The 12,021-nt window shown below is 42.7% G+C and overlaps 1 protein-coding gene across 1 annotated transcript in view; it reads left to right on the top strand.

Annotated features, from left to right (window-relative positions):
- Efcab2 (EF-hand calcium binding domain 2) overlaps window positions 1-12,021 on the top strand; it is an 86,427-nt gene that overhangs the window by 55,623 nt on the left and 18,783 nt on the right. The window contains exon 3 of the mRNA XM_005348984.2: window positions 1,833-1,905. Within this exon, the coding sequence (XP_005349041.2) occupies window positions 1,833-1,905 (73 nt within the window). The remainder of the gene's footprint in view (window positions 1-1,832; window positions 1,906-12,021) is intronic.

Below are 12,021 nucleotides of genomic sequence, written 5' to 3'. Positions count from 1 at the left end.
GCCTGGTCTGTAAGGCTGATCAGTGGGGCTGTTTTTACTCTCTGAATTCCAGGCAAGGTTTATTTATTAAAATACAAATGAAATATCACTACATATCTGTATCCCCCTTTTGCGTTTTAGAATGAGATCCCTGAATCTAATCTCCTTTGTTCAGCTTTATATTGATAATGCCAGGAATATCACACAACACAAAGACTCTGAAGGAGGCAGGTCTCCAGTTGAGGTTCCCTCTTTCTAGATGACTCCAGTTTGTGTCAGGTTGACAGAACCAAGCAGTGCACCTTGCATGGTGTGGTGGTGGTGATCATTTGTCATGAGGGTGTGTGAGCAACAAAGGTAGAGCCCTGTCTCCCTGCTGCTGCTCTGCCTCTCGTGTCAGCTCACACCACAGCCGCTAAGCTAAGAATTTAATAATTCTCACAGAAAGTATTTGTTTTTCTTGCTAAAATACACAGCAAATAAAATTCTTCTAAAATTATCCAAAATGGTAAGGAAATTAAAGTGTTGGCTGAACATATGTGAAATTTTATTAACATTCAAATATGACTTTAATTTGAATGAAAATGTATAATAATCTACTACAAATCCCATCATTATTTGCAGAGAATATTGAGTTGGATACTTTTTCTTAGGTTATTTGGTGGATTGAATTTCATTGTTATGGGGAAGGATGGAGAAAGTGGCTACATTGTCCTCAGCTGAGCTTTCTATTATACTAGTACTTGACTCTCCCTGTGTCTCCAGATCCATTTGTATGCTTAGAGGAAGGTACTGGCTGTTTTGCCTTTAGGAGCATTTAGGAAGGGAACTCGTCCAGTCTAGCCAGTTGTGGCATCATCGTTTGATCCTATGTAGTTTGGTGCTGGAGACCATGATTTAAGTTCTTTGTCACTAATGGAGCCTCTATGGCAAACATCTGGGATAGACAACAACACCCTCATTCTACAGATGCGGAATCTGAGGCTCTAGTGTTATGGAAATCCATCTTTCAAACTAAGCAGCACCCAGAGAGCTGTACAGCAAAGCTTTATTTAAGTCCAGTAGGCATGAACCAAAGAGAGTGTTTTGCAAAGTCTGGTCCCATCCTGCAGTTTCTTACAACTTATATAGATTGAGCAACAGTGTGAAATCTGCATGGACCATATGAGGGTGGTCTCTGGATCTCATGACCACTGAAGGGATGTTTCCATTACAGTTTAAGTGTGTTTGCCAAAGCAGATGCTGTGGTAGCCAGTGGGTCTTTCTTACTTTAGCAAATATGACCAACTCTTTCTACAGATAGCTTTGTAAGCATTTGCCTTTTCAAGATAAGAGGACAAGATTCAACTGAAATAAGCAGGAGTACGGCGAGCAGAGAGAAGTAAAATTGAACCCAGCCTGCCTCTCCTTAGTCCTATAGCTAGAGCTTATGAGGCTCCCACAGTACAAGGCTAGCGCTAGATTTGCTAGGCGCATATTAGCATACTAAATGTTTAACATATATTCTTTCCTTGTCCATTAGAGTTAAGCAACGGTTGAGAGGTTGAGATCAGATATCAGGTGGCTGCCGTTCTTTCTTCCTCCTGTCATCCCATCCTGATCCCTTCTCTGGAGCTTTGAGATTTTGAGCTAGTCAGGGTTTGCATTTGCCAGTCAGTGAAAGCGTCGGTCTGTCCTGGTTCACTTGTGTGCCTTTTACTTTTCCCAGAGCGTTTCTTGTACAGCTGTGAGCCAATACTTGAGTGAAGTGATTTGCAATATTACCGGTGATCTGAAATAATTATTTGATAATTTATATTTGCCTTTCCAGAATTTATATTCTGAAACTGTTTACAACTTTGTTTTTTTCCTAGAGAGATTGGGACAATTATCAGGTCACTGGGATGCTGCCCTACTGAAGGAGAGCTACATGATTTCATTGCAGAGGTAGGTAGGTAGCGAGGAAGTGTCACTGGGCTGAGTCTAGAACTCCTTGTAATTAAAAAAAAAATCTTACAAAAAACTAAAAACTCCCTGCACTACTCAGCGTACTGTTTGAGAGTGTTAGGGTAGCTATGCATGTAAGTCAGCAATGGGACCTGAAAGCATTTTGATCAAGTCTTGAAGAAATGACAACTATTGATATATAGTTTTTAAATTAGTTCAAGATAGGCCAATGAAGACAAGGAAGTCTGACCACATAGGGAAAGACCAATATTAGATATATTTAGTAATAATGTATGCAGAGAGACTGCAGTTTTTATTTATTTAAGAAAATAAAACTAAGTTTCAGGGCACATATAATAATAAATCAACTAAAATAGAAAGCACTAACCAGTCTAAAAAATCTAAAAAAAATATTATTCATAATAACAAAAAGCTAACCACATGGCTTGGTATCTTTTTTGATGAGGCAGTCACATCTTGCTTGCTCTGTGTCTGGCTTCCTTTGTGTCTGGGTGATAACTGCAGACTGAATCTTTCCTTTTCCCAGGATTCTTGTTGCCAGCCTCTACTTCCTGCCTGGTTGCCCTGCCTATATTTTCTGCCTGGCTACTGGCCAATCAGCATTTTATTAAAAAATAATACAATTATTATTTGTAAGGATGAAAGACCATTGTCCCACAGCACTTGACAAAGGACACATCTTCACAGTGTACAAAACATTATTCCACACCATTCTATGATGTAAGAAGGTTAAGAAGAAGAAATTCGGGATTTTTAGGCTGCTGTAGGAGAAACCTGAAGTAGTAAAGTTGATGTTACAAAGGGTTTACTAGTTATCATAATTAGAACATATCATGGAATGCTGCCCCATTGTAACTGGGAGATAACGTCGTGTACTCACCAGACCTGTCAGGAATGCTAGGAATGAAAGTTTGTACCACAATTGAAGTCTGAAGTTTAGGGATGCTGAGAGAGTTTCTGCCAATATTTATTTAGTAACATCGACCTCCATTAGGCTCCATTTCTATAGCAAAAGGAGGAAACTGACTTACAACCAGCCATTAGGTTCATCCCATACCAAGGAACAGGCCTCTAAGGGCCAGTTCAAGGGTTATAACCACCCTGCCATTACTGCCAGGTGGACAAGATGGCCCTGGGTAGCCACTATTTTCAAAAAGAACAGCACTGGGGTACTTAAGAAATGCTTCTGGCAATATCTTTGTTGTGTAACCCTCACATCTGTCCGTCTGTCCATCTGTCCAAAAGGCTAGACTTGCAGTCTCCTGTCTCTGTTTAAATTGTTCAAAGGGAACCTGGAGCTGGGAACTGAAGGAGGCGCGAGGGTGACAGCATCTGTGAGACGCACACGCCTGTGGTGTGTATAAGTTAGAAACCTGCTCAAGGCCGGCCCCTCTGAGCATTAGCCAGAGCTGGGTACTGCTGTGCTGGAGAGTTTTTATGAATCTCTAAGTGTGTGGAGTGATTTCTCACTAGGAAGGCATATCCATGCTAGAACAGGGCAAGGCAGTTGATTTCTGTTGAGTATCAGTTTCTCCAGAATAATGCCAACTTCAGAGTTTGCCTCCAGGACACATTCAGTAATGTATTACAAGCCAGTTTTAAATGGAAAAACACTGGAAAGTCAGGCAGTTTACAGTCAGATGGACACTGTTGCTCAGCTATCAGCACCGTAGCAGCTCTTAGCTGTTTTCACGTTCCTGTGACCACAGTCCCTGTCGAAGACAGCTTGAGGGAGCCAAGACTTGTTTTGGAGCATGGTTCTAGATCAGCAACTCTCACCTTCATAGAGCTGCGTGCGACCCTTTCACACAGTTCCTCATGTTGTGCTGACCTCCAGCCGTTAAAATTATTTTCGTTGCTATTTCATAACTAATTTTGCTACTGTTATGAACCACAATGTAAATATTTTTGGAGGTGTTGCTAAAGGAGTCATGACCCACAGGTTGAGAACCACTGTTTAGAGGGCTTCAGTCCATTGTGACTGGAAGGCATGGCGGAGACTACCAGTTGCTGGTATACCAGGGAAGCTGGAAGTGGATGGGTGTAACCTTCAAAGACCCACCCCAGCTACCCACTTCTAGTAGACTTCACTCTAAAGGTTCCATGGCCTCCCCAGTAGTACCACCAGCTAGGGAACAAGTGTTGAAAACAAGAGCCTGTGGGTATTTCAGGTACAGACCAGAGCAGCAGCATCATTTCCTCATTACTATTTGAATGTTTACTAAGATATTCTAAGTTGTAAGAATATATTGTTTTTCTACTTTGGAATCTCAAAAATTATTTGAATGAAGATTAGGAAAAAGGCTTGTTTTCCCTGTGAACCCATCTAATCCTCCTAAGGTGTTCTAGATGCCTGCTTCAAAACATTTATACACAAAGCTGGAACTGTGCATGGAGAGGCAAAAGGCGCTATGAGGAAGGTAGGAACTGGGAAATGAATTCATGGTGAAATGAGAATTAGTGTGTAGCAGGCATGGTGGCACACGTCATTAATCCCAGCACTTGTCAGAGAGAGGCAGGTGAATCTCTGAATTTGAGGTCAGCCTGATCTACAGAGTGAGTTCCAGGACATCCAGGGCTACACAGAGAAACCTTGACTCTAGAAAAACAAAACAAAACAAATAAGAGAGAGTCAGTGTGTGTTCAGTAAACAGAACAAGACTAAGAACTGAAGACCAGGGAAGAAGAATGGCTTGTGTGTGTGTGTTTTAGTATATACTAGGAATCTGAAAAAAAAAAAAAACAAACAAACCCTGCCTACACCTTCCAAATACCATAAACCCATTTATGTAAATATTATCTGTAGTTTGCTTTCTTTTTATTTTTTGGAGACAGACTCACTATGTAGCTCTAGATAGCCTTGAACTCACAGAAATAAGTTTACCTCGGCTTCCTGAGTGCTGGCTGGCATATTAAAGGCATGCACCATCTGCCCAGTGACCCCAATCAGACCCTAACTATTATAAATATAAGTAACTGAAAAAAGTTTTGAAGATTAGGAGAAAGACTTGTTTTTCCTGAAAATTACATACACAATAGTTGTGGTTCAACTGGGTTGCCAGCCTATATAAGTTTTGCAAAAGTTTACTGGTGTGCCAACACAATTTATCCCAGTTAACTCTAGCAATAGAGTTACAGCAGCTTTGACCACCCTTGAATGTGACCAGATAAATGAGAAGAGTACACACATATTTGTACTTATCAAAGACATTCAGGACATTGAAAATCCACAACAGTAAATATCTAAAGGTGAATATCATGTTGCTAAATGTTTTATAATGACTTCAGAGAGCAAACAATCTAAGTGTATTTATATGTATGCTTTAAAATTATTTTGGGGCTGGCAGATGGCTGAGCAGGAAAGGGACCTTGCTGCTATGCCTGGAAACCTGAGTTTCATTCCTGGAACTCACGTAATGGAAGAAGCAAACTGATTCCCACAGCTGTTCTCCGACCTCTAAACACACACACACACACACACACACACACACACACACACACACTTGATTATTATATATACAGTACATATATAATATATATTTAATAATTCTGTTAAAATTTTGAAGCTTTATCTGGAAATTGAATTCTGTAGCTATCATGTTCTTAAATTTTAGGACAGAGACATCTCTAACATAACTTTTTAAATTCTCAGCTCTTTGCTTCCTGAAGATCAGAAATCTCTTAAAATAGATCAGTTTTTAAATTCCTCAACATTGGTTCATCTGTTTGGTATTCTAAAAGTAGCAACTTACTCCAAGTTACCCCTGTCTGCATAGGATGTTATAAAAGCCTGCAGGTATGAGAAGGAAGGCTAGTGCAAATCTTAACTGCACGCAGGTTACCCAGCAGCCCTGCCTCTGATATTAAGTCAGAGCTATCTAGGATCTTCAGAGCGTGGGAGCTGGGAGGAGAGAAATACTATTTAAAGGTCTATGTCCTTTGAAATTCAAACTTACATAGAATTAAAGAGAATTGTATTACAGAGGAAAGCTAGAAGATGTCTCAAAAAAAAAAAAAAAGACCCGTGTTGATAGGATTATTGATCTAGGCTTCAGAACTAAACTTGGATTGTGCCTTTTATTGGGGAGACATCTTCAGCCACCTGCTCCTCCACACTTGCCTGTTGTGGGTAGCAAGCAGTGTCCCTGTTGGCCCCTCTGTTTTGCTACTAATGTGCTGTGTTCCCGAGAAGGTATCTTGGGATCTCCTTGTGTATTAGTCGAGATTCTCTAGAGTAACAGAATTTACAGAACGAATCACTCTGTAGATAGAAAGGGGATTTATTAGAATGACGTAGAGGTCTAGCTAATCCAACAGTGGCTGCCTATGAACGGAAGGTTCAAGAATCCACTAGTTGTCAGTCCATGAGTCTGGGTATCTCAGCTGGTCTTCAGTATATACCAGCATCACAAAGAAGTGGGTTCTAATGCCAGTGAAGGAATGGACTTGCTCAGGCAGGCAAAGAGAGAGCGTCTTTCTTCCTTATCTCTTATACAGGCTGCTAGTAGACCCTGTGGTCCAGATTAAAGGAGGATCTTCTCACCTCGAAAGAGTGTTATCTCTCCACTGCAAAGATCAGATTAGAAGTGTGTTCCCACTTCAGATAATTAAGGAAAAGCCCCTCATACGTGTGCCCAGCCCTCTGGGGTCCGCTCATTCCAGCTGTAGCCACCTTGACGGCCAGAGTCGCTGGCACACCTTGGTTCTCTGTTTGTCCTTAGCAGTCAGTGCTGTGAGGCCTCAAGCTTCTGTGGTCAAACAACTTCACATTGCCATGGCCTAGAGGGAGCTGGCTGGCAGATTACCCCACAGATGCTAACCACCCAGGTTTGTGTATGCAGGGGTCTAGTGAACCCTACAGGGACCTAGTGAACCCCACAGGGGTCTAGTGAACCCAGGCTTGACGAGGCAACTATCTAAGGCGACCATCTTGGGCCCGAGTGCTGCCTAGGATGCTTTCACCAACATTTCCCGATGCCCTTAGTGAGCAGGGCACTGTTCCTTTCACCATCTTCCATGGAACATAATCTCTGGTGGTTTTCTGACTCATGATGCTGTATCTGTCCCAGTCAGTCTGTGCGGAGGAGAAAACTGGCCTTTCTGTTTCACTTGTTGGTTAGTTGTCTCTTAGTTATCCCAGGCCCTAAGAGCCTTCCTGGCAGCAAGTCTTCCTTACCGGAGGAAGGGGTCTTGCCAGAGGGGTGGCCCTGTGTCCTGGGAAGTAGCTGACAGTTTTTGTTTCCCTGTCTTGTGTTTTAGACCTCTGATCAGCAAGGCTTGCCTCCTGTTCACCCTAGCTAGTTTCATTCCTTCCGTCAGTATGCATTTTCCTTCCTCCCCTGATGGGCCCAGTGCCTCCCCAGCTGGCTTATGCTGCCATTTAACACAAATTGCCAGTTTACCATATAGGAGAGACGTGGCAGTTCCTGAAGGGTGCGTCTTACCTGAGGTGAGAGTCTTCTGCGACACAACACTGCCACCTCCTGTTAGAACGTGGTAGATGCAAGCCTAGAACTTCCATGGGGTTTGCCTAGCCAGTGTCTGTAGAGGGACCTGCCGTTTGATTTCTCCATCCCACACATCAGCGTGCCAGGCCTTGTAGCCAGCACTCTGGCCTTAAGTATCTGCTTCGCCTGACCATGTCAACACCTTTGGATGTCTTTACTGCATTTTCTGTTTCAGGGATGTCACACTAGAGTGTATGTGCCTCCCCACAGCCTATTGTTTGAAGCCCGATCTAAGGATGGTATATACGTTACTTTTCTTATTGTTGTGACAAAGTCCCTACAGAAACAACCCCAGGAGGGGCAGAGACGTGTGGTGATTTGGCACATAGTTTGAGTCCGTCATGGTAGGGAATGGATGGTGGCAGGAACACGGGACAGTTGGTCACACTGCGCCTGCCGTTAGCAGGCAGAGATAGATGCTGGTGCTCAGCTCCTCTTCTCTACATGATTCAGCCCAGGACCCCAACCCGTGGAGCGATGCTGCCCACACTGAAGGTCTCCCTTCTTCGACTGACCCTTTCTAGAAACATTCTGACAGACGCACGCACAAGTGAATTTCCAAGGTGACTCTTGACATTTGGTTATGAGCCGCCATCAGCTGAGTGTCTCCGCAGTCTTCCAAGGTGATCTTAACAGACTCAGATCCACAGTGAAGACTGAGCATCAGTGACGGTTTAACAACTTTTTAAATATCATAAAAGTAAAGAAAACTCCACATAAAAATCTTGTATATCCAGCAATCCCTATTTATTACCCTCTCTTTCATGGAGTTGCAGCATTTGCGTTTGATTGACGTGTAACCGAGTCTGCCCTTCCCTGTAGGAGACAAGGCTTTTTGACAGCTAGCAACCGCTAACAAAGCTCTCAGTGCTCATTTCCCCCTCAGGCCTCAGTACAACTTACAGCTATTGCCCTGTTTTACGGGCACTGTTCTCTCTTGCTGTTGCCATGCTTGCGCTGGTTAGGTTCCTGTCAGGACGAGCATCTCTTACGTGTTCTGAGTTACCTTCATAAAATCTTTATCACTAGGCTTCCACAGTGCTCCGTCAGCGTTTCGGCCTACAAAGTGATGAGTCAGCCTGACTTAGAAGTCTCTCTCACTGCCTGTGTTCTTTGTATCACTTCTGGTGACACATGTCGTCCTGTGGACACTCTAAGAAGCTGAACCTGCGCCATAGACTGGAGAGACTTAGTGGGGACTGTCAGAGCTGGAGGAGGTGGAGGAGTGTCAGAATACAGTGCAAGCTTGACTTGTGGGTAGGAGGGACAGAAGAAAGGAACGTAATGAAGGAAGACTTAGCCATCTGGTGGATGACAAGCCCTCAGTCCTAACTTGCTCATGGGAGCTTGCTTTGTTATTGAATGTTCCTTTGCAAGCAGCACTCATGTTCCCCTTCCCTACCTCCCGGAGCTCTGTTTGAATGGTCCTTTTCCTTCATGTTGATCTCTGCGTCTGTTTTGGCGGCTTATTTTGTAAGTAGGTTTCCTTGAATGTTAACGAACTAATGAGCCCATAGCTCATGCACAGAGCTAGTGAATTTTTAAAATTGAAAATAGATTCTTTTCATAATATATATTCTGATTATGGTTTCCCCTCTGCCAACTCCTCCCAGATCCCTCTCCAACTTTCCTCCCATCCAAAATCCACACCCTTTTTCTCTTTAGAAAACACCTAAAAAAGTAAATCAAATAAGATAAAAACAAGCAAAGCAGGAAAGGATAAAACAAACAAACAAGCAAACAGAAGAAAAAGAGCCAAAGAAACAACACAAGAAGCACCGATAGCAGAGACACACATACTTCACACACAGGAGTCCCACAAAACACAAACCGATAGCCGTAATATATACACAAAGAATCTATAAGGTGAAAAAAGAAAGAAGCTGGGTAGTGGTGATGCACACCTTAGTCCCAGCATGGGGTGGGGGCAGCCTGGTCTACAGAGTGAGTTCCAGTATAGCGAGGGATACACAGAAACCTTGTCTCTAAAAATCTCTAAAAATAAAAACAAAAATGAAAGAAAAAGCCCTAACAGAGAATAATGAGACCGAGTTTTCCTGCTGGGCATGGGGCCTGGCCTAAAGAGTGGTTTGTTTCCCTAGACTCCATTGGAGAAAACTAGTATTTCATCTGTGAATGGTTATTAATTGGAGATAGTGTCTGGGTTAGGGATTTGGGCTTTTGTCCATCCCCCTCCCCGCCAGCACTGGGACCTTATCTGGCCCAGACCCATGTAGGCCCTGTGCATGCTCCGCAGTTTCTGTGAGTTCTCATGTGCACCTGTCCTGCTGTGTATAGAGGCCCTATCTCCTTGGTGTCCTCCATCCCTTGCGGCTCTTACAATCTTTCTGTTTCCTTTTCGGCAGAGGTCCCTGGGCCTTGAGGGGAAGGTCTGATGGAGAGATCCTACTTAGAACGGAGTGTTCAAGGGTCTCTCAATCTCTACACACTGTCCAGTTGTAGGTCTCCATGTTTGTTCCCATCTCCCGCAGGAGAAAGCCTCCCGAATGATGAGCCAAGCACTGGTCCATGAGTATAGCAGCATGTTGTTAGGAGTTATTTTATTGCTATGTTCCCTTAGCAGAACTTTAGTATCTGGTTTTCCTCTAGGCCCCTGGGCTGTCTAGTCTTCAGTTCTTGGCCACCTAAGCATGCTGGGGTTGGGCTCCATCTCATGGAGTGGGCCTTAAATCCAGTCCAATATTGATTGGTACCCCACAAGTTTCGTGCCACCATTGCACTACAGAGCTTGTCAGTTTCAAATTTCACCTTAGGCGATGTGGGAGTCCCCAGCACTGAAGTCTGTAAGAATTTTCTCTTTTGCAGCTTTGATTTGCTAAGATAGTCCTCTGGTCTTTTGCCTAAGAGATAAAAGCACCCAGCTGCCAGCTAAATATAAAACAGTAGGGCCAGGAGGGGCAGTTACCCCTCAGGGGGAGGAGCCAAGGAGGATGGACATTTAGTGCAGTTGCAGCACGTGAGCCTCCCTAGGGAGGGCAGGTGGGGAAACTGGTGGCTGCTTAGGCTCTTGTTCAACCTTTGCTCCGTGACTTCAAATCGTGGACATCCAGAGTTAGAAGGATCCTTGCTCACTGGCATGATTTAGCTACCACTTATTTAAGAAGACAACAGTTAGTCAACCAAAGAGGAGCTCAGTCTATTTTTAAAATTCTTTCAGTAATAGGAAAAGAACTTATGGCCTAGAATAAATAAAAATGTAAAATTATTACATTTTGTGTGTGTGTTCACATGTGCACACACGCATGCATGGTATGGCTCATATATGGAGGTCAGAGGACAACTTGCAGGAGTTGGTTCTCTCTTTCATTTCCCCGGGATTGTCTCAGGTTGAGGCTTGGTGACAATCACCATTACTCACAGAGCCATTTTCCCACTCAGAGTTAATAATTTTTTTAAAGGCAGTAGCTTAAAGCTTTTCCATTTATGGGATAGGGATTTAGCTTAGTGGAGCACTTATATGTAGGGAATGGCATTTGATAAGTAAATAAGTAAACATTTAAAAATTATTTGTAAAGGGAACACTTCTGGAAAATATTGGTCAATTTTAAAAATATTTTATTCAATCCAATGTTAAAGTATTTTCTATGTTTTTGTTGCTTTGAAGAATGGTCTGTCTAAAAATGTATGTCTTGGATGGTATTTAGAGTCTAACTTGAAATATCTCACTTTTTTGCTGCAAAAAGTTTTTAAAATCCATTATGTATTTCTTGCTTGCTTATTCAAAGCAGTGCTTTATAGGCCATTTTAGCTACTGATATTATCCTGTGTTTTTGTGAAGCATAAAATAGTTCATCTTATTGGCTCATTGTTACTCTGCTAGGTGGAGAATTTTCACTTTGTATTTTGTTGTTTTAGTTCAGTGAGATTGGCCTTAAAATAAATAATGCTGCAATGGGAAGAGAGGACCTTGTGATTTCACATGCAGTTGTTAGTGAAAAAGCCTAGACGTGTTCCCATCAAACACCTGACAGACTGAGGCCCTCTGTTAGACTCTTAATCTCCCAAATGCCTGTGTCTCCTCAGATGCAAAATAGGTCAAGAAAACGGACTTAACACTAAAGTAAAATGAAAAAATGATGTTTTCTGCGTGCATTGAGTTTTAAACATTGACATTCGAGAAAACACTATAGTGTTTCTATATTTGTTGAGTCAGCTCCATGTTACAGGGCCCCTGGAGCATCTGAGGACCCCATGACAGCCGTAAAGAGGGGACCTCTGGTGGCAGGAAGGCTTCTTCCTCCATTGGAGGATGAGCAGACAGGCTTATCAGCCAGCACACTATTCAGATAAATGGTTCTTTTTTTTTTCTTCAAAATACTTGGTATTTTTTATTTTGTTTTTCTGAGACAGGTTCTCAAGTCATCCATGATGGCCTTTAACAAAAGAAGTAGCCAAAGGTGATGTGAATACCGTATCTCCCCATCTCTCCCAACTGTAATTATAGACATGCACCACTACACCTGGCTTCCTCTAGTGCTGCTTCTTCTTCTTCTTCTTCTTCTTCTTCTTCTTCTTCTTCTTCTTCTTCTTCTTCTTCTTCTTCTTCTTCTTCTTCTTCTTCTTCTTC

This window comes from Microtus ochrogaster, chromosome 6 (assembly GCF_000317375.1).
Source record: "Microtus ochrogaster isolate Prairie Vole_2 chromosome 6, MicOch1.0, whole genome shotgun sequence".
Lineage (NCBI taxonomy): Eukaryota > Metazoa > Chordata > Mammalia > Rodentia > Cricetidae > Microtus > Microtus ochrogaster.
This window is presented reverse-complemented; position numbering and strand designations above follow the sequence as displayed.